We start from the raw sequence: 22,093 nt of genomic DNA on the forward strand, positions 1-22,093 counted from the left end.
GAAAAATAAACCACATCGACCCATTCCTGAAAATACGATTGTCAGTAATAACTGGCGCAACATCCCGACTGGTAGGTTATTTCCAAAGTGAAAGGCGCATGTACCTCGCGTTTTAAGATTACAGACAGCTATGTTCAAATGGTCTGTGTGCAGTGGCTATAATATGAAGTATAAGTTATGCCACTCAATTCCAGCACACATTGCTTGAAATGTAGCTCGTAGATTGTAACCTATAATGCACTTACAACATCGATGCGACACTAAAATAAACCTGCGTGAAAAGACCGCATTCATATTCAAAATATTACCTTAAATTAAGTCCATATGCACTAACGGGTCTCCAAAACTGTCACTGCTTCATCAGCACTGGGGCAATCACAGCTCTACATAAATACGGAGGATAGGCAAGATCTTTTGTAAAAATTTGGAGGTGATGCGATTCGGCTCGAGAAAAAGGAATAGGCCTACTTGGATCTACATTAAATAATTGAGGAGACTCAAATCCGCAGTCGAGAACATTCCCAAAAGGTGGTCATTGCATAGCTATGATACGCTACATATACTGTACATATTCAGCCTAGTTTTCATAAACTACTCCGATCCAGATCCGCGCGTTAACCACTTCCCCGCTCTTCTTTATACGTTTAAATATCCACGTATCCCAATGGATTTTCCAGTGGGTGCATATATGTATTCCCGATTATATATATATACATTTTAAATGTTACTGTAACACTTCTATAAGTAGTTCGTATTTTGTCTCTGTTACGGGTGTAGCCAGTTAACTTATATGGAAAGCACTAGGACAAAAGAGTCGACAAACAAAACCCAGAAGCTACGTAAAAAAGTGGCACAGAAAATGGTTAAAACGTTACTCACTTCTAGGCAAAGTTGCATGGGTGGTGTTCGTCGCAGGACGAGCGCAACAAGATTTAAAATTGTGGGGAGCGCTGCCACTCCGGATCTGTGTGTTTTGCCATCTTGACTAACTTTCTCCCTACAGTTAGGCTACTCTTGTTTTACCAGAGGAGAGTCTCGGCATTGCTTTCCACATGCTAATAATTAACACGAAGCATTACGTCAGTGGCTTGGCAGCACAAGGAAGCGCAAAAATAGAGAATGGAGTTAGGGACAGATCACATAGCCTACCAGCAACCGAGACGATCTGACAGGGATTAGCAAGATATAGAAAAAAAAAGGTTTCCATAGCAAAGTGGACAAAATCAAAACAAGAGTGAGTTGTGCGAATATGAAACTGGGCGGGAGTTGCCTAGCCCTTTCACTATGTGTAGGCTAAAATAGTTTAACCTGGGTTATTTATGAAAAACTGTTCCACAAAATCTCTATGCACAGCATTGCCTTTGTCGGAAATTATTATTTCAGTGTTAAAGCTACAAACAGTCGGAAGAGCGTCTATCAATGAAACCCCCTATTTCGGTAGTTATTCAGTGTACTATGCATTCCATCCAGCAGAGGGACTCACCCACCCTACCGCATGTTTAATTCAAGGAGAAAATAGTTTCAATACATTTTCAGTTACGTTGTGTAATAGCAATTCAGCAGCTGGTATATTATTACATGCATTGTATCAGTGCGCTAAATTATTAAATTCAATATTTTTATAGGCTACCCTGATATTGTCAATATCCCGAAATACATAAAACGCTACACATTAAAATCTTAATAAGCTAAATAGTGTCTCCAGCCACTCCCTAATGCTTCAAATCCCCAAAACACGTCTTAAAACCGGGAGAGAACCGAGCCCCTTACATTCGCATATGGAATGACTCCTTGACTGGAGTGGCTCCATTACTACGAACTTTTAAAACGAGCCTTAAAACCAACAACAGTTTTTTTCATACTGCTTCTGCCAAGTAGAAATGTATTCTGAATAAATTTTTTCTTTTCCTCAGAGCTTTGCAAAATATTTATGAAAAAGCGCTATACAAATGAAATATATTAATATAATTAACTTATTTGTAAAACATTTATGTTTTCATGCCTATAATAAAAGTTCTTTAATCTTTGGGTTTGATATATTTATTTTCAAAGACATCCATGAAGTTATCTTACAAGTGCACAGAAGATACATAAAAACAAAAGTAAAACAGTAGTGGCATAAACAATAAAATACTGCAATGGGACAGAATGTATCCTAAATTGGGCCCCCTTAGGGAAGGCGGACTTGAGGCACACCACTAGAACAGAAACATCAATAGGACCTCAAATGCATTCTTGGGCCATTGTTTGACAGCAGTGCCATTTTCTGTCACACAATACACCCTTGCCTTCAGCTGAGTGTGCTCAATATTGACTAGAAGTAGGGGGAGGGATAAGGATAGACGTCAGAGCACAGCAGTATAATGAATGAGAGAAAACTTCAGCTGCTTGAGTGAGGCCTCCTCTGAAAGGAAGTTTATGAAAGGGGGGTTGTGACATAGACTCATAATCTGACTGCTGTTTAGATTATGTCCAATGGTAATTAGCTGACATGTTGAAATATGTCACGAATATAGGCCTATTGGGTTTAATGGGACGTAGAAAGTTCTCTTGAATCGGTCATGAGCTTAAAACATTGCAAATTATATTGTGATAATGAAAATGCAGTTAACCTCTATAATGAAAAATGAAGGCTACCGGGTCCGATGAGAGATTCATTCTAAATGTAAACTTGAAATACAATGCATTGTTTCAGGTGTATTGGCTGAGCCTATACATGATGGTTGCAGAAAAGTGATTATTTGTGGTAAAAGGTGTTATTTCGAAAAATGCAACCACTAAAGAATGAGTCGCCAAGGCCAATACCAGAGGCGTTGCTAGGATCACAATAAAAGTACAGGGTTTTGAATGTACATGAGGAAAATGTCCATGTACATGCTAGCGGCCTACACGGCATACAAAATAAATTAAAAATAAATCGAGTAATGACAAACTTTAGACGCTATGAATGCATCGAGACAGGTTCTGATATTGCGTTGGTGAGACGGTATAAATGCAACGAGACAGGGCCTGATATTGCGTTGATAAACAGTTGAGACGGTATAAATGCAACGAGACAGTGTCTGATATGGCGTTGGTAAACAGTTCAAAATCGCAATAATTATACTAATGCTATGCTCAGTGTGTAACTTGCACAGGCCTGTGGTTTGGGCGACATCTTGTGGATAAAAAGTATAGAGACAGTAGTGTTTCTTCTGACAATTGTAAAAGTAGGCTATTTTTTGACGTACTGGTTTAGTATTCCCTGTATAATGGTAAAAGCGCACCTCCACCATATTTTTTAAACAACCTTAGGATATCTGACATTGTTTATACTTTTCTGGATCAAGCAGTCACGTAATTCACGTAGTCGAGTGAGGAAATAGGAAGTGCCAATTCCTCATAAGCGTAGAATGAAAGTAATCTCATCTCGATTGTCGGTTTGGCCAGAGGATACTTTTCCACAAAAGTAACAGCAACGTTTCTCATTCTTTTTATTTTATGTTTTGAGTAAGTGCATTTGTTCTAAAATGAAGTGGCATGTTTTTCTTTGTGTACTTTTGATGTATAACCTTAAGGTTTCAAGTTCAAGCTCTGCGGCGAACAGGTGTTTCTGCCAGGTAATCGATTCCCTTGTTTTAAAAAAAATAATGCTTTCTAATAGACGTTTGTATAATTTGGGTTGTGTGATAAGTAGGCTACCGCTGAATCGTAATTTGGCATATTTTCAGACTATCAGTTGATTCCTGAGCAATACCACAATATAGCTTGTACAACTGTTAAGGTATAACTTAAAAAAGAACGTTGTATTATTCCATTGTGAATATTTTGTACTTTGAGCCGCTATCAACAACAATAACTTCTATGAAAGGCGATCTGTCAAAAGTATGTTGATAGCCTTGGGGCCTTCACGTTATGTAGTCTTGTCCTTTTTAGAATAAGAGGTGGATGCTCACTTTCTAGGTCTCTAGAACATGTTTTAAAGTGTGTAAACAGTCCCATATGTCAGAATACAGTGTAGCTGTGCCATGCAACACGAGTTCATTCAGTGTACAGCCGCTCAGTAACGTTGCCATAGTCACTAACGTTCTATAGACGACACTTATTGATTATTATAAATTGTACGGGTGATAATTTTCTTTGTAATTGTTTCGTCTAAATTACAAAACGGCAATTTGCTAGCTATGCTAACCCTAACTATGCAGGGATACTCAACTCTTACCCTACGAGGTCCGGGGCAAGCTGTTTTTCTGTTCTACATCATTAATTGAATGCACCTGGTGTCCCAGGTCTAAATATGTCCCTGATTTGCGGGAAAAAACGTAGTGGAGCTGGCTTCGAGGTCCAGAGTTGCGTTTTAGGGCAGTACGCTGTACACACACTTCCGTGGACGTTCCCGCAATAATAAATGGCTAGTGACGCCGTGTTTCCAAATCCTGATCTTGGGCACCCCTAGGGCTGCACGTTTTTGGTTTTGCCCTAGCACACACCTGATTCAAGTGTAAGATTTGATGATAGGTTTATTACGGTCAGTCGTGTGTGAGTGATAGGCAGAGGCTTCGGACCTAGAAAAAGGGTACTAAGTATATAGAGCCCTAACGCGTAGAGGGGCCCTCGAAATTGTTTGAATCAAGAGGGCCCAGAATTGTGTGCTACACTGCTAGGGCAAAAGCAAAAATGTACACCCCTTGGGGTCCTCAGGACCAGGATTGGGAAACTCTGTACATTATTTAAAATTAATTAGATGACATCAAGTTATGACAAAGTTTAACAACTATTTCCCTACAAGTCAACTATAGAGATTATATTTTGTTTTCAAGCCAGAGGAATGCATTTTTGACCAAATCTTCACCAGCTCCCAGTGAGGATGCAGTGGTTAGATACTCGGTTTAACATCAACCCCAAAATAAATGTTGATAACTGCACAGAATATGTAACAGATTATAGGGAAATCTGTGATACCCAATTTCATTTGATATTTTCATTTAATTTATTGAACCTTTATTTATACAGGCAAATCAAGCTGAGAATTAGGCCTATTTTACAGTTGAGCCCTGTATTACATAAATATATACGTGGAGAGAAATGTGAAGTTAGGTTACATTCAAATGAAAACATAGAATATGTTGTGAATTTACTAAAATGTGTCATAAGTTATGAAAGCTACAAAAAAATATAATCTTCCAAATTTACACAAACCTATGATATGTTACGATTTAAGGTTAGGTGTCACAGTACTGGGGTTAAGGTTTTGGTAAAAAAAAATAAAATAAAGGTCTGGGAGGTTTCTGCCATATCCACCATTTCCAACGATGACTTATTACCAAAAATACTCTTCCTTCCCTTAGTGGCCAGTTTGTACTCTAACATTACCTAACAGAACGTAACATTCTCCAAATCCAGTTGTGAAATATTGAAGTATTCTTAATTTACATAATTTCGTCTGCTCAAGGGGCAGCAGTAATTGGCCCAGCATTGCCTGGGTTCTAGGCGCAAATAGCCCTATAAAGTAGACTTTTCTCATTACCCCTCTAGTGTCTCCTTTTGGTGGTTAGGCACCTGTAAGTTAGAACCATTAGCAGTAGAGGGGTTCTCTTTCCACCACGTTTGTCACTGCTTCTGGGTTGAGCTAACATTGGGATAGGAAGCAGCAGGGCTTGGCAGAACGTATCTTAGATCAGGCCCCTTATGAATTGGATACCCCGAAAGTGGGATGAAACGGAAAGTAATAAATTGAATGTTTAATTGGCTTCATCTGGAATGTCCTTTGCCTGTTGACTTCAGACTTTGTGCTTAGTTGGAAATACGAGACAAAATATCCATGAGAAATGAATCTTTGCCCGTTTGTGTGTGGTTTATTTGATTTATCTTTAAAGGCTAGCACAAGCCAGAAGTATGGTTTGGGTGCATGTGTAAGGTGATGAACAATATTAAACGTTCTGACTTCTAGTCAATCTTGTGTTTTTGGGGTGTCCTCCTTTTAAACAGAAATCCATGGGGTCTGATGCGTAGTTTTAGAGAAGTGTGGGGACGACTATAACCCAACATCTGGTGACTTGAACAGCTTTTTCATACGCCTCTGCTGTACGAGGAGCATCGTTATCATCGCCCCAATAAAAAACCTACAAATTCAAGAACGAGTGACATAGCTGGTTGAAATGCTACCAGTGCAGATCGCAAACGGACTATTCATTACCTGTTACATGACCTCAACCCCTAAAGGTGTTGGCTGTACAGTCACCGGACCTAGGTTCGAGTCCAAGTCATTGCTGCCCTTGAATCAGTGACACAATTTTATTAATGTGTAGTTTACCTGGTTTAGTAACAGTTTCTATAAATCACAATTGAACTGTTATCACAGGTGACCGGTAGCCTGGATGACTGTGCTTGTGACGTGGAGACAATTGATACCTTCAACAATGAGCAACTCTTCCCCAAACTTCAGAAGTTGCTTGAGTCTGACTACTTCAGGTTTTATAAGGTGAGTCAGGCTTTTCACACCTGTTGTTTCATGTGTCCAGACAATGTTATCTTTGATTGCATTTCTTTATGTTCTTGCTCACCAGGTGAACCTAAATAAGCCATGTCCGTTCTGGAAAGACAATAGCCTCTGTGGACAAAAGAACTGCGCTGTGATACCATGCACACCAGTAAGTGTCTTTCACAGACATACCTTTGTTTCTGATCAAATATTGATTTGTAAGTTAAGATGTACTCCTGTTCCACAGAATGAGGTCCCAGAGGGAATCAAAACAAATGACCACCACAATATGGTAATTTAATCTGTTACTCCATGAAGGATATTTTGTTTTAAAATAAGTCATTATAAATAAACTAGTTTATCTAAACATGATGTCTGACTGTGTGTCTGTCTGCCTGTCTGTCCGAACACGCAGTACTCCGCAGAAGCGAATCAAGAGTGTGAGAAGGCAGAGAAGCTTGGGGCGGTGAACAGCTCCCTCAGGTAAAGTCACACATTCTATGTAGTCCGGGTGAAAACACACTTTTGTTGGATCAACAGCTTGACAGCCTTGCGGTGGTTTCTCTGTGCAGTGAGGAGACCAGACAGTCCCTCCGTGAATGGAGCAAGCATGATGATGAGGCAGAGCGCTTCTGTGTGATTGACGGTAAACTGACTAGGTCCCCTTGGTAGATGATTTTGTAAACTATTAAATAAACACTGTGCAATGTCAAATCTTCTTGTTTCGTAGCATCCGCATAATCTGTAGTCTACAGTTTATAGTAGAACAGAAGCAATCCCTTTTAATAAAATTTATTTTCCTCTGTTTATTCACAGATGAGGAGTCTCCTGATTCCCAGTACGTGGATCTACTTCTAAATCCAGAGCGTTTCACTGGTTATAAAGGGCCAGAGGCCTGGCAAATATGGAACAGCATCTATGAGGAGAACTGCTTCAAGTAAGAGTTGGTGCCACTTAATAGTTTTCATGAACAGCGTAAATCAAATGTCTTGCATGCTTACAAGTTGCTTGTAAATGTATAAATGTTTATAAATGCTTCCCTTTTGATTTTTAAAAATGTATTCAAACTTTATTTAACCAGGTATGTCAAATGAGAAGCAATTCTTGTTTGCTATGATGACCAGGCCAAAGGCATAAAGATTGCTTGACAATGCTCAATTACACACAAACACAATCCAAGCCTTGACTCAACTGCCTGTTAAACGATATTGTGTAATTGAATATATTGGATGTTAACTATAGTCGCCAATATGATTTTTCACAGACCATACACTGTAAAGCGGCCTTTAAATCCTATGTCAGCCTACAGTGGTAAGTTGACCTGATTTACCTACTGCAGAAATACCATAATGTACCAATGCAAAGTTGCAACCAACAGTTGTCAATGACCTGTATTGTTGTCTTTCCACACACAGGAAGCGATGGTATGTATCCAGTTATTTACAACTCTGATGTGGTTGGACAGTGGAAAGTTTGTTCCATGAGAAATATTTCATATCCCATAAAATCAATCGTCTCATGTTTTTGCAGGGAAGATGTTTTACAGTTGGCTGGAAGGTAAGCAGTAACATCCTTGTAACAATGTAATAAAAATTACAGCTAGCTTTTGGACAAATAACACCAAGGCTATGCCCTTAGGGCACATTGTCAGATATCCCGCTGCGCTATACAAAGTTAAGCTATGTTCTTTATGAATTAATTTCTTAATAGCAAAGGAGAATGTGAAAAGAGCATTCTGCAGAGTGCAGTTGAGTTTTGCCATGATTCTGTAAAAAAAAACCAAAAAACGGTTGACTGGTCATTGAGTCTCCCCGATCTCCTCCCAGGCCAGTGTGTGGAGAAAAGAGCTTTCTTCAGACTTGTCTCCGGGCTCCACTCTAGCATCAACATACACCTGAGTGCACGATTCCTCCTGGATGGTGAGTCGTACATGCACGCATCTAGAATCCGTTCTAGAGAGCAGAAGCTGGTTGGTATACCCCTAGGACTTCACCCAATCCTAAAAGCTTGGTTGATTTTTTTATGGGTCAACTTTAGGAAACATGTTTTCAGTTGCTATTGAATCTTTTATCCATCTTTCATCCATTTCGGCACGTTTCAGCTTGATGCCCAGATGAACAGTTACTGAATACAGAATTAATTGTCATCAATTAAAAAAAAAATGCAGTAATTGATATAACAAAACACCCTGAGCTATGTCAATTTTAAAATATATATACAGCTCCAGGAAGAATTATGAAAATTAGGGTTAAAATTAAGAGGCCACTAAAAAATGTAACGCTTCTGTTCCTTACTCAAAACTTTCCTTTTCAACTTTTTTGGAAAGGAAAGAAAAAGGTGCAATGGTCTAAATTTTTTCTGGAGCTGTATGTTACTGGGAGTAAAAAAACAATTTGTTGTACCCTATAAGCTGATTCATGAAGTACAATAGCAATTTATCTCCTTTTAGGTTGTGACTTCCTTCAATATCCCCATGACAAATTGATTGTCAATTTGACCTTGTTTTTATACCCCATTAAAACAGGAAAAAGTTAGCTTGGGCTAACTTCATTATGAATGGTGTTTTTGTTGCTAAAAACATATATTTTTATGAATTGGTCTTAGTGCAATATAATCTTGTATTTATTTTAAATATATTGATCATGTTTAACAGGTGTAGCAATCAATCCGGGACTGTATTTCCTCCTATTAAGGAGTTTATGAAATGACCTGTCCAGAAGCAACCACTATACTTCACTCAATAGACACTTGAAAGGATTGGACAGATGCAATAAAGCCAATACCAGGGCAGGTTGTAGCTGTACTGTGGATGACATTTGTCAAATCCTCTCCAATCCAATCCCCAAGGAGGGGATACTGGCTAGTGGATATTTCTGGATAGGGCCATAGTGTCACCGTTTTCTACATGCCCCTCCTCAGACAACTGGTATGAAAAAAAGTGGGGTCACAACGTCTCTGAGTTCCAGCAACGCTTCGATGCCCAGCTGACTAATGGTGAGGGCCCAAAGAGGCTGCGGAACCTCTACTTCCTGTATCTGATCGAGCTGCGTGCCCTCGCCAAAATCCTGCCTGTCCTCCAGCGCCCCTCCTTCCAGCTGTACACTGGCCAGTCCGTCCAGGACCAACAACTTAAACTCCAGCTTATAGAGCTCCTCCAGGTGGCCAAGTGAGTGTACTGCAAGAAATAACTGGTTGAACTCTAGGTCCCTTGGTCTGGAGTACTACATTCTAGACATAATCAGGGTCTGATTTGGAGTCAAGAGACCAAGTGAATGCGGGTAGAATAGAAAACTAGCAGTACCACAGAGTCCCCTGGCTTGAAGTTAAGAATCCCTGCGACGGGAAAAGAAAGTTAACATTGGTGATAGAAGCCCAAGACGACATCCAGGTTCCAGTAGGCTTTGTTGTTTGGTGCCTAAAACAATAGTGACACACTCTAATTTGTATGACAGGCCCAATTTCTATGAGCAGCAACTTCAAAAAGTGAAAGGTGTTCTAAACATTTATACAATCTTCATAAGAAGGTTCTTACATCTGGTGCTTTGCCAAACCCTTCTTAGGTCCTTCCCTCTGCACTTTGATGAGACGACTCTGTTTGCGGGGAATAAGGAAGAAGCAGCCACGCTCAAGGTCAGTATTCCACAGAATATTTCTGATTGTACATGCCAGTAGAGAAATCTCAACAAAACTAATCTGGAGGTTTGTAAGAACTGGCTTGTTAACAAATATCTGCAGAGACAGTGAGCCAACGGAACATTATAAATCGTGTAGGGATGTGTATGAAAATGCTCTCTAGGGATAAAACACATTGGACAGTGATAAATTCAGTTATTAAGGTTTAAGGACAAAAGCTGCCACACGCATTGACATTGTCCCTTAAATAAAGCACTGGGGAACAAGAAGCTGGAACAAACTGTTCAGAAGGGAGGCAGGATTTTATTTCTGTAAAGGAAACCAATATTAATTCTCCTTGCAGCACAGTCCAAATGAGATTTTGCTAGATGAGGCCTCCTAGTCACTGGTTTTCTTGGGATTTATGAGCCCTTTGGAAGGGCAGCATGGATAATGGCAGTACTGACAGATATGCTGTGCCACATACTCATTCAATTGAGTTTACTAACACCACTATCCATGATTATTTTTTCTCTTATGTTTAATGTCAGGAGGATTTTCGGCTGACCTTCCGTAACATCTCCAGGATAATGGACTGTGTGGGTTGCTTTAAGTGCAGACTCTGGGGCAAGCTGCAGGCAAGTGAACAGAAGAGTTCCAGTAACTGTGTGTTAATTTCCCAGCAATACAGTCACTAGTGAACATCTGTACAGCTCTTGCAGACCCATAATATTTTTTAGTAAATTAAAATATTATACTGTTTTCAAAATCTATAAGAAACACCACAAGTGTGTATTGTTTGCACAATGTCTTCACAACCCTAGAGTAAACACTTGGTGGAAGTACATTTTGGCAGCCATTATCGCTGTGAACTATATGGAGTAATATTGTACCAATTTCTCACATATTAGGGCAACATAGTATGTACATTGTCAAATTAAACTGGAAACATTTGTGATTATGGCCTTGCTTCGTCAGAACAACGCAGTGGGTATGGGAGATCAAACAGTTGTCCTCTGATGCAAAGTTCACTCAACCTGGAGGTTTTTGTTAGCGTGCGCATTAACATGCGATGTAATTGGGACATTTTGTTTTTTCTATCAGTTTTAGTTAATATTGTCATAATACTGTTTTGTTGAGACTTTGAACAAAGATTTGTTAGGGCGACATTGTTTTCATTAATGCTTAAAGTATGCTCTTGAATGCCCCTGCAGACTCAGGGGTTAGGCACAGTCCTGAAGATCTTGTTTTCTGAGAGGCAGATCGAGGCCCTGCCCAAATCAAGCAATTCCAGGCCCACGTTCCAGCTCAGCCGCCAAGAGCTAGTGTCCCTCCTCAATGCTTTTGGAAGGTATAATAGTCTTGCATAGAATGACAGCTACATTGTAGTTTCAACAGGAAATCTGTGGCACACATACATTTATATCCTTTTAATCACTCCTAAACTTAAACCCTTTAAAAAACATTCATATTTTGTTCTTCAGGATTTCAACAAGCATCAGAGAGCTGGAGAACTTCCGATCGCTCCTGTCCATGGTCCGGTAGCCAATCGGAAAGACCACAGTATTTATATTAAATCATCCATCTTCCCGGCTGATTAGAAATTATTCCAGATACAGCATCATGTTTTGAAGGGTTGCTGAAAGACCTGTAAAATGGACTTAAGGGATACTACTAAACAAAGGAACATGGACTGCCACCAATACGTCTCAAGCTACTTTTTCTATGTAATTTCAAAAACAATTGGTGAGTTACTTACTAAGTCAGCCACATGAAACATGCGTAAACATGGCGTGAAAGGCAGTTTAATATAGGTTTTGTTTTCTGTGACTGAAAAATTTGGTGCAAATGGTAACTAAACAAATAAAACATGTAAACAGCTTTGTCGAAGTTAGATTGATCCTAAGATCAGAAGGCTACATCCTGTTTCTGTATCACAAAGCCACTTGTCCACATGTAACCCCCTGGACAGGATGCCTTTTGCAGAGCCAGCCTTACACATGAGTCTTTGGTTATAGGATCAACCCCCCCACCCCACCCCCCTCGGTCAAATAAATCCACCGATAAGGAAAGATTAATGGACTGTCCGTTCCCTGTCAAGGTTAGCCCCAGGGCCAGTCTTTGAAATGATACACATTTATCAATTCTGTTTCTATTGCTCCTCTGAAACCTCATTGATTCTATACGGTACTTCTCTTGCACATTCACCAGTACACATTCTGTCTGTCCACTGTGGGCTTCTGCTGTTCCAACTGAGGAAATGCTTTCCTTGATAACCTATTTCCTCGTTGCTGTGTGTGTTCACAAATCTTAGCAGGTAAAAAAAATGTGTATAGGCATCTTGTTGAATATTAGTGAAAGCAACATGCTGCCAATTGTGGACCAACTGCAAATCAACTGCTGCATGATCAGATGTCACTTAATTCAAAACAGCTGTGTTGAGATGGGCAGCACAATTCTGTTTTTGTGCTGCCCATTTCAACCTAGCAGGTCCACTGCTCTTTTGACAGAAAGTCTTTCTAACAAAAGGCTAATTTCAGGAAAATGTTATTTGAATCAGGCTGTGCATCTGAAGATGGACAAGGCAGAGTATACAACAGTGGATTGAATAGCTGCTTTCTGAAAGTCAAGACACACTGGAGATCAAGCCCGGTCTGATTTCTAGCAGGGATAAATCAATTGTGGTGGAGGAGGGTTTCAGCCAAGACACCAAACCACAAGTCCAGTCATCCACAGAAAAGAGAAACCTCTGTGAGCAAGGCACTTAGGAATGTAACCATGACCTCTTACTGCAATGGTCATGGTTGGCACAAAAAATACAAATATCTTTAATTTTTTTTTTAAAACAGTGCAGTAAAACTTTATTTGAACATGGTAGTGCTTGCATACATCTTGTGATCTATGACAGATGAGTAAACGTGTTACATTCATTGGCCACCAACAAAGAATTTGAGACAAATTATAAAAGGCTAAACCTGCTCTTTGCGAGACAAGAACACACACAGATATAGATTACACAGAAACAAAATTGGAATACTTGCAACTCACATTTATACACAGACTGTCCCCATCCGTTGCTGTTAAGAATAAATAATTTACGTCCATAACAGATAAAAGGCTTTATGTTCTTGGATATGAGAATTTTTATGATTTTAGGGGACCGCTGTCAGTATTTTGTCATTGGTTATAGCTGCCTGTTCACTTCTGTGTACTGACAGACCTTCAACAGTCACACATGTATGTTACAAATAAGCTAGCATTAAAAATAGCCATTTAGGTGGAGACTCAATAACAGATTAAGTAAAGGTTTAATTCATCCATCTGTTCCTACAGCCAAATACACAACCCTGCAGAATCCACCTCTAAAATTATAAAAGGGGAGAAGAAAATCCAATAAAAATATTTATTTAAAAGCAGTTCTGGCTAGTATTGGTTTGTGGCCCTTGGATTGTGAATTTCAAACTTAGGTCACCCATTCTACTTTCCCATCCCAATAATATTTTCTATGACTTCCACAGCAGTAAAGGTCAAATGTGACATCAGCCATGTACCACAAAGCTGGTGAGGAAAAATAGAATATACTTAATGATTGCATTTGTCCACTGATTGTGTCTTTCAGCTCATCATTTTATACAACTACTGTAACATCAACAAAGATAACACTATTGCAGACATTCATAGAAGGAAGGTAGGGAAAGGTATGGAGAAATAAAATATAATTAAAATAGGATTAGAATGGTTATCATTTGTAGCAAGAAATTCCTCGTCCAGTCTAAACAGGTTTTTAAAGAAGACATGCTCTCAACTCTAACCTAAACTCTTCCGATACATAAGCATTCTCACACACCCAAACATGCCCTGTACACCAAGGTCGTACCACTATCGCAACAGGGAAAAGTCTAAATTAGTAACCATAGAATATATCAAAACAAACATGGATAGTTTTTTAAAGGACATAAAGCTTATGTAGAACCTTTGATATATACAGCGTTCTGTGCAACATGTTTTCCACAAGGGGAAAAAACTAGCAAACATTTATTGGCACATCTTTAGGTATCCATGGATTGAGTAGCCTAGTCTCAGATCTATTTGTGCAGTCTCACCAACACCAGCAAAACTATGACCAGAGGAGTTTGCAAGACAGCACAATGGACTTTGGAACCAGGCTAATAATGGTGAGCTAGAGGCTGTGAACTACTAATTGGATATACTACTGGTCAGGATATACAAAGAGAGGGAGTTGTTTAGCAGGTCTATCCCTCTTCTAAAGCCGGTTAGCTTGTTCCCAGATCTGTTTGTGCTTTCTGGTGACTATATAAGAGCTGTCAAGACAAACAGACTTGGAATCAGCCTTTGCCAGTACTGTAATGTAAAAACAACCACCATAACATTTCAATCCGATCAATGCGCTTGGTCTGTTACATTCACGTTTAATGGGCCCAGATCAGGACATTCATTCAGAAACGTAGTGTTCCACCATAAGTCCAAGCTTCTTCCCTCAGGGGCCTCATATCCAAATGGGTAGGAATACCAAAAGCATTGTCCATGACTTCAGTCCAGATTAGTGTTTGAAAGGGCATCTTCATGGATGGCTCATTGCTCAGGCATCAACTGGTCTACCGGGACGTGAAAAAAGGTGCAGGGAACACACAGGACCGCCCCAAAAGTCTTCGTTCACACAAGGAGCTGAAACTACATTCATGCCCAGGTCTTGTCCTCAGAATGAGAGGATTCAATATTTAAGTGCAAATGTTGCCTCCTGACTCATGGAGCACAGGGGGACGGGAGGGGGGACGGGGGGGCGCAACAACAACTGCCAATTGGCATGAAACAAAAATGGAATTAGGAAAGGGCGGGGGTGAAACGTAAGTGCTGGTCCACGTGCGTGTCTAGTCCAAAACGAGATAGAGACCTTACTGATATCCCACATAGTGCAGTATGTGCGTGTGGGAAAAATTGAGAATCCTTTCCATACAGAGACTTCCTTATTTGTCATCAACACATTCGTCTGGCTGCTCAGGAATAGTAGAATGTTCCAGGACTATGGTAATACACATATTGTAGCTTTTTTTTTTTTATCACTCAGCTGACCGCTCCATAACCAACGCTTACCTCAAATGACCTTGCCTTGTCTGGCCCTGTCCGACCACAGAAACCCCAGTAAGGTCGCCACCACGCCTACACCAAGCCGGGGAGGTAAGTGGCGCTGGTTGTGGAGGCGGCAGGGGTATAACTAAAACGGGGGAGGCGTGGCCATGCATCTTCAGCAACGATGTCGCCTTGATAACACAGAGGTCGTAGGCATGTAGCTGAAGGTCAGGACCGCCCCTTTCCTGAGTGATTGACTGTTTTCACAGGTATCCATGTGGGTGGGGGGGTTAGTTCTGGGGAGTAGAATAGTAGTTATGGTGCTGGTTGGTCTGGATGTTACCATAGGTTAGGAGAAGGGGGGCTGTGGAGGCCTGGGGGCCTAGGTAGGGGACCCCCGTCAGGCTATCGTTCCTTTGGGTAGAGCCGTACCAGCACGGGCCCATCTGGGGTGTCGAGGACAGGATACTGCTGCAGGATGGAAGACATGGGGTTAACAGTGCATTGTGTGTTTATGGGGGATCTAGCAAGTTATACGTGACTGAATTGGCAACTTCATATATGGACTAAAGGTGGTGACAGATTACTCTGTACTGGGGGATACAGACATTTAAAGATTTGTCTGAGACGTAGGATGCACTGGCTGTGTGTGTAGAATACAGGATGCTATATGTGACTAGTTAACTGTGAGGAACAGAATTTAAACGGGCTATGAAGATGAATTTGCGTGACAATAGAGGCAATATAGCAGGGATTAAGTCAAGCGTTCAACCGAAACAGGATGATTTTAAGTTATATTACAGGCAATACTGGACATTTTTAGATGACTGTAGAGGCAATATAGATGGATTTAGTGGATGTACAGTATATGGGGGCTCTTAAGTAACTATAGATGACTGAACTGGCAATATACAGGAAACTCTCTAAAAGGAAACCCCAACATTAGACATATTGTTAGGTTATTGCACCACCATGAGAAGCCAGCCTGAACTAGCCTTGGCACAGATTCCACAAATGTTTCATCTCTACTGGAGGGATGCCAAACAATTCATTCATCAATCACAACGTTTGGTGGAGGGAAAATCTTCCTTTGACTCAAATCGGGAATCTCCCATAAGTGTTCAACTGGGATCTGGTGAATGAGACGGCCAGAGCATACCATGTAACACAGCAAGTTGAGCAGTCTTTGTGATTAAAGCTCCTACCAAAATGTGTCCCTTAGCAATCATCCTTCTTTCAAAGTTACAGAGAAAAGTTACTTTTAGTCGTGGTAGCCAAAATAATGGTCAACTTGGCCTGTCTGTTGTTTTCATACATGACTGTTAGCACAAGGCGATGTTAATGTTACATGTGATACAAAGTAGCCGGTTACCAACCTCGGTCGATCTGCTCTGGAGTTGATGCTTCTGGACAGGTCATCGTCACTGTCGTACCTCCGGGGGTTATCAAAGAAATAGGCCCTGGAACTGAAGCTGTGACTGTTAATCATTCCCCCTGACACCTGAGGAAAATATTGCACTCAGTGTTAATATCTGACATGAAAAACATGCTTTATGACTGAACATGTACTGTACTTAACAGAACTGGGAAAACCCTAGAATTGTTTGTAAATGTATATATGAAACCAAATTGTTTCTCTCTGGTTTTTAACTGTTTCAAATGAAACCAGTCAAACTAGAATGGCCTAAGGGCCATTATACACTAGGAGAGAACAAGAGAGACAACATGCCTTATTTGACAATCATTTACATGATGTTTCAGTTTACACTGGCATGAACCACAAGATAAACAGAGAGAGAGGGTTATGGGCTGGAATCAAGAGGGTACACTAACTTGATCAGCTCCTCATCAACCATTTGGTACCCAATATAAAATATTTACCAGCACAAAACTGGATAATAACAGTAGGCTACTTCTTCGTCCACCTCAGTCATCCTAGACTCCCGCATATTATCTCTGTACCTTTCACAGTCTGAAATAATGCCTGACTATTGGGGCATTAGATTAGTGATTTTATATTTTTTTCATGGTTTGTGAATAAAGAGCCTTTTAAGAGCCAAATAAGGTTAACAAACCATGAAACATTTCAAGAAATGCAGTGTCAATATGCCCTTGTAGAATCCCATGACCCAGTTGAATAGTATACAGGATGTAAATCGTCTTACTAGGTTCTGATTTGGCCTCTGTACCCTGAAGAAGACCACGACCAGACTAGTGGGTAGCAGCTCCCAGAAGAAAAGAATGATCCCAAAGATGATGTAGGCCTCTCCACTGATCTTCTCTACGTCCGCCTAAAGGGACAATACACACAGATCTAGCAATCAAATTAAACACTGAAACATGTACACCGACAGACTGGTACACAGGCAAACATTGGAAGACATAAGACAGCCCCGCTGAGACAATGGCTGTGTATAGAGGGATAACTTTAAAAAGGCTAAATCCATTTTGAAGGCATAATGGTTACATTTAGGGATTGGATTAAAATTGAGTTTAGAGTTAGGTTTGGGAAGTCTAAAGTTTAGGCATGAAGTTACTCACTCAACACATTTATATCACACTGGCCAATAAACAAATACAGTTACACACTGCCCCTAGACTGGCCTCCAGCACAGGGCTGTCTGTCTCAGGGGTTAACCCTACATCTAGGTCACTACCACCGGACAGCCCTTGGCTGTGCTCTCCATCCTCTCCTCGCCCGGCTGGGTTATTTATAGACAAACAAAGACCTTTCCCCCCCACAGAGCCCATTTCCTCCCAAATCCCCTCAAAAGGATTGCTGTTGCAGCAGCCACAGAGCTCTCAGCCACTGTCATCAAAGCTTTCTGGACAGTGTGACCTGAAGCTAGGCCTCAACTTATCACCTATTTTATTAGATTTTTTTGTGTGAAATAAAAACAAGTGAGAAAATGAAAACATATGAAAAGAAAACAAACAGAAAAGCTACCCCCAAAGCCAGCTGGATGAAGACGGACCCGGTGCATTTTATAATCCCACAGAAAAGGGTTAGTGATCGAGTCCATCTGATTATAGATATTCCGGAAAAGGTAAACTATTTCCAGGAGGATCATTAATGTAATGGCCTAAAATCTTCCCATCTGAGATATCAGATAGGATCTGCAATTTTTCTATTGAGTTTATCAGAGGATTACAGTTTGCTTTGACTAGGGAAGAATACCGTTTTGTAATTTCTAACCCTCAGTAGATAAATCTGTCTGGGTTGATCTTGAATGGGAGACGTTCTGATCAGGAGTGGTTTGTGCTGTAAGGGAATTCCTTTCCAAATCAGAATTGACACATCTCTCAGTCTGGCAGAAAAGTTAAACACTTGGCCTAGCCATCTACATCTAAGACGGATTTGAGAGTCACTCTTCAAATTGTTTTCTGTAAAAAATATAACACAGCAGGACAGAGACTTCTGGGCTCTCTTATTTGTCTGGTTGAGTCCCATTGTATTCCAAGCGGTGGAAGTAAGCCCACCCCCTCATTTGTAGTTGTTAAACAAACTTGCATAGTGCGGGTTTCAATAGGAATGCATAATTGCATCTGGCATTCTACAGAGTTCCATCAGCAATAGAGGCTAGGTTGATATTAGGCTAGGTTGGATACAAAATCAAGTAAGGTGGCCATCGATCTTGGATTGGTTTGGTTTAATATCTGACATACAGATTGTATCCAAAATTCTAATAAGAAAAAATCCTGATGATAATAATAAATATCATAAAATTAACATTTACTACTCTTTGCTGGTTCAGGACAAGTTAACTCAGCATTAATCTATTCTCTGCATGTCTGCCTCATCTGGTTTCACATAGTGAACTTGCAATGTTTCCTTTGTCTGTTTTATGTATCAATACGCTCAGCCAGCTATTTGCGTGAGGGAGAAGTGTTCAAGTAGCCTATTATATTTTAAATAATTCAGTGGAGAGGTGTGATAAGAATCTTTGTAATTATGTAATGGATATAAACGGCTGACTGTGTGTGTGAGGTGACAAAAAATACTTTCAAAAGCTGCAGCTCTGGAGGGCAGTTCATTTAATTATTGTAGACTAGTATAAGAAATCCTACATGTGGTTCATTAAACCTATATTTATGCATAGGCCAGGTAACTCATACTCAAGCAATAGACAATTTCACCTATAAACGAAAGCGCAAAAAATAGTGGAAGACAGAGGGCATTTTGGAGAGAGATGTGTAATGCATCACCCCACCACCCCCATTACTGAATTTCGTGGATACAGTTCGGCTCCGACATACATTTTGGATCCAATGAAGACTTCTAATGAGCAGGCCCTCTGACTATTAGTTACAGACACTGACAAATCATACAGACACTGACACACACACAAAGACACGTACAGAGGGCATTTGCAGACTGATCAGACCTATGATAGATGATTAACCATGTCAGACAGTCAGTGCGCGTGCGTGTGCTTGTGTAGCAAGCAGAAAAGCCCAGTGAGCTTTGAATATCTAGGACAACGGGGTTCACTAAAGGTTTAACAGGCCAGCCAGACAAAAAAAAACAAACAGACACACTCTTAGTTTTCATGAGAGAAGACTGATAATGTTGGGTCACTATCTTCACGTGCCCTGTCATCAACATGTTATTTGAAAGAGAAGAGCATTTTTGTAACGCTTTATTGACAGAAGGAGTAGTTCAGATGGGTGAAGGGTAAACCTTGGTCCCTGGCATGGAAAGTCATACACAGATAGAGCCAGGAGTGTTAACAGCAGACCACGGCTCCACACAGCTCTGTGTGTTTGGGTACATACACAGCCATCCTACCTGATCGGAGATGTTGTACCAGCTGAAGTTGAAGGGGTTGGGCCGGTCCTCTGGAGAGAGAGCCACCACCACCAGGTTATAGCAGGCCCTGGATGTATAGAGCAGGATGACTGCAGCACCTATGGCTGTAGCTTGACATACTGACGTACCCTACGCACGCACGCACACACACACACACACAGAGAGAGGAAAACAGAAACAGTGAGACAGCAAGAGAGATGGAAGGAGATATAGAAATACGGAATGGAAGGGGAGAGAGATGAAAGGAGGGAGACAGAAAGACAAGGGAAAAAAACAAAAGGCAAGGGAAGGGGTTGGGAGAAACGTGGAGTTAGTGTTGTTGATGTATGCTGCCCCTCTACATCATGTTTATAAGCCACAGTGAGTGTATGGTTTTTTTCCCCCCTGAGATAACAGAGTGGACATGTTGAAGAGGGATGAATGCTAATAACCTACTTAACATTTTCATTGAAGTCATTTGTCCAGGTCCCAATTAAACTTAGAGACAGTAAAGATTGATTGCTTGATTAAATAATTGATCGGTTAAAAAGGTAGACACAGTGAAATTACATAATAGAGTGTTGAACCAAGATGCACAACTTTGCCAAAAACAACACCACAGATATTTACATGAGCAAGATGCAGGACTCGCTTCAACGCTGTTAAATAGTGATCGTCCCTGGATTTAAATAGAGGCAATGTCATTTAGTGGAGTCCACCTTTAACTGATTGACTGGTTAACTATTTCAAGTGACTTCTTGTGCTAATTGAGATTCCATTGATCAGTGTGCGTACCTTGGACTCGAGGTAAACATTGGCAGAGGACATCTTAGCGATCTTGAAAATGCAAACGGCCAGCGTGACAGCGCAGAGGACAAAAAGGCTGTCGTTGACCAGAACCCGAGCCAAAACCACCTGCCGGACCTCTGCCTCACCCGCGTCGCTCTCCATCCCACCCGCTAGGCTACCCTGCACCAGCATGGCACATGTCAGGTTCACCACCAGAAAGAAAATACTGGCAAAGATGACCGCCAGACGAATGGGCACCCTGTGAGGAAAAAAAACAACGACATTATAATTATTCTGCACAGGACAGAAATGACTGCAGGCTTAAAACACCCGAAACACTAATAGACACCAAAATATCAGACTTATCAATTCCCCTCAACTCTCTATCCCTGCAGCATATGGGTGTGTTATTACACATTTGTAAACCAAACATCCCCCCAATGGTGATGAATATTTTTTTTTTATATATTTACTTCGGCTTACTCTGGAAAATATTTTGAATGCGAAAGTGTTTTGGGTTTCCCAGAAGGATAGTAAAATGTGTGTGTGCATGTGTGTAGAGTGGTATTATATAGAACCTGGGGTGGGGGTGGGGTGAGGTATATGTTGGGGATTTGAGCTTGCAGCTTTTCACTCCGCATCAGACATTAATCTGATGATCAAAGAGCCTATTAGTCCATAAAGTCAGACCTCCCCTCCTCGTCCACATCAGACAGTTGAGATGAACCTCAGGGGAATGAATAGACTTCAGTATGTTCCACTCTATCTACAATAATGAACTGGTCACAGTAATTTATGCTGGATACACAAATGCTTGAGTAATGTGGCTTTATATAGGGCTCCACGCATCACAATCCCAGTTACACTAACCCAGACACCAACTAAGCAAAAAAATAAATAGATCCACTCACTTGTATTTGTTGAGCTCCGGAGAATATTTCGCTTTGGCTTTAAACATTACCTGGGGAGATGGGGGGGGCGGATAAAATGTCATTAACATTTTAGTCATCATTAAACATTCACATTGATATCGCTGAGAATCATGGAAAAGTATGTGCCAGATGCAGACACGTGGTGGCAAGCAGAATACTCTACATGGAAATCATTACTGGGTCTTAAAATACTTTTTACACTAGTGAGTCCAACCAAGCAGACCTGAGCTAGCCATGCTCCTCCATATCTGCTGACAAGATAATATAGGAGCTGGCACAGTTTAGTACTGCACAGAAGTGTTGAAATGGTAGAAATCTGGCAACACAAGAGACCCTGACTACACCGCTCAGTGATGTCTGCAGGCCAATTGTGTCTGGACATCTCGGGGTTGGGGGTGGGAGGGATGCATGTGCCGGTGGGGT

At 40.8% G+C, this 22,093-nt stretch overlaps 3 protein-coding genes across 9 annotated transcripts in view; 1 reads left to right on the plus strand and 2 right to left on the minus strand.

The window, feature by feature from the left end:
* The window catches only part of samd4a (sterile alpha motif domain containing 4A), a 57,533-nt gene extending 56,379 nt beyond the window's left edge, over positions 1-1,154 (minus strand). For 3 of the 5 annotated variants that reach the window (XM_020054201.3, XM_010892349.4, XM_010892348.4), the window contains exon 1: positions 880-1,154. The gene's annotated coding sequence lies outside the window, so the exon portion shown is untranslated. The remainder of the gene's footprint in view (positions 1-879) is intronic. The other 2 variants (XM_010892352.4, XM_010892351.4) reach the window with 1 other exon arrangement.
* Positions 1,155-3,375: 2,221 nt separating this feature from the next.
* Positions 3,376-11,953, plus strand: ero1a (endoplasmic reticulum oxidoreductase 1 alpha). Its single transcript, XM_013137454.3, has 16 exons — positions 3,376-3,599; positions 6,341-6,460; positions 6,546-6,629; positions 6,708-6,752; positions 6,876-6,943; positions 7,033-7,106; positions 7,277-7,397; positions 7,725-7,771; positions 7,876-7,884; positions 7,991-8,017; positions 8,287-8,379; positions 9,380-9,626; positions 10,021-10,090; positions 10,624-10,710; positions 11,287-11,423; positions 11,557-11,953. The coding sequence occupies exons 1-16, from the start codon at positions 3,510-3,512 to the stop codon at positions 11,615-11,617; spliced, it is 1,380 nt and encodes a 459-aa protein (XP_012992908.1). The 5' UTR covers positions 3,376-3,509; the 3' UTR covers positions 11,618-11,953.
* A 333-nt stretch (positions 11,954-12,286) lies between these two features.
* gpr137c (G protein-coupled receptor 137c) overlaps positions 12,287-22,093 on the minus strand; it is a 28,567-nt gene continuing 18,760 nt past the window's right edge. The window contains exons 2-7 of one of the 3 annotated variants that reach the window (XM_020054185.3): positions 21,650-21,699; positions 20,745-20,997; positions 19,950-20,099; positions 17,326-17,451; positions 16,537-16,661; positions 12,287-15,628 (exon numbers count right to left, since the gene is read on the minus strand). In XM_020054185.3, the coding sequence (XP_019909744.1) occupies positions 15,451-15,628; positions 16,537-16,661; positions 17,326-17,451; positions 19,950-20,099; positions 20,745-20,997; positions 21,650-21,699 (882 nt within the window). In that variant the 3' untranslated portion in view covers positions 12,287-15,450. The other 2 variants (XM_010892345.4, XM_010892346.5) reach the window with 2 other exon arrangements.

Source organism: Esox lucius, chromosome 15 (genome assembly GCF_011004845.1).
Source record: "Esox lucius isolate fEsoLuc1 chromosome 15, fEsoLuc1.pri, whole genome shotgun sequence".
Lineage (NCBI taxonomy): Eukaryota > Metazoa > Chordata > Actinopteri > Esociformes > Esocidae > Esox > Esox lucius.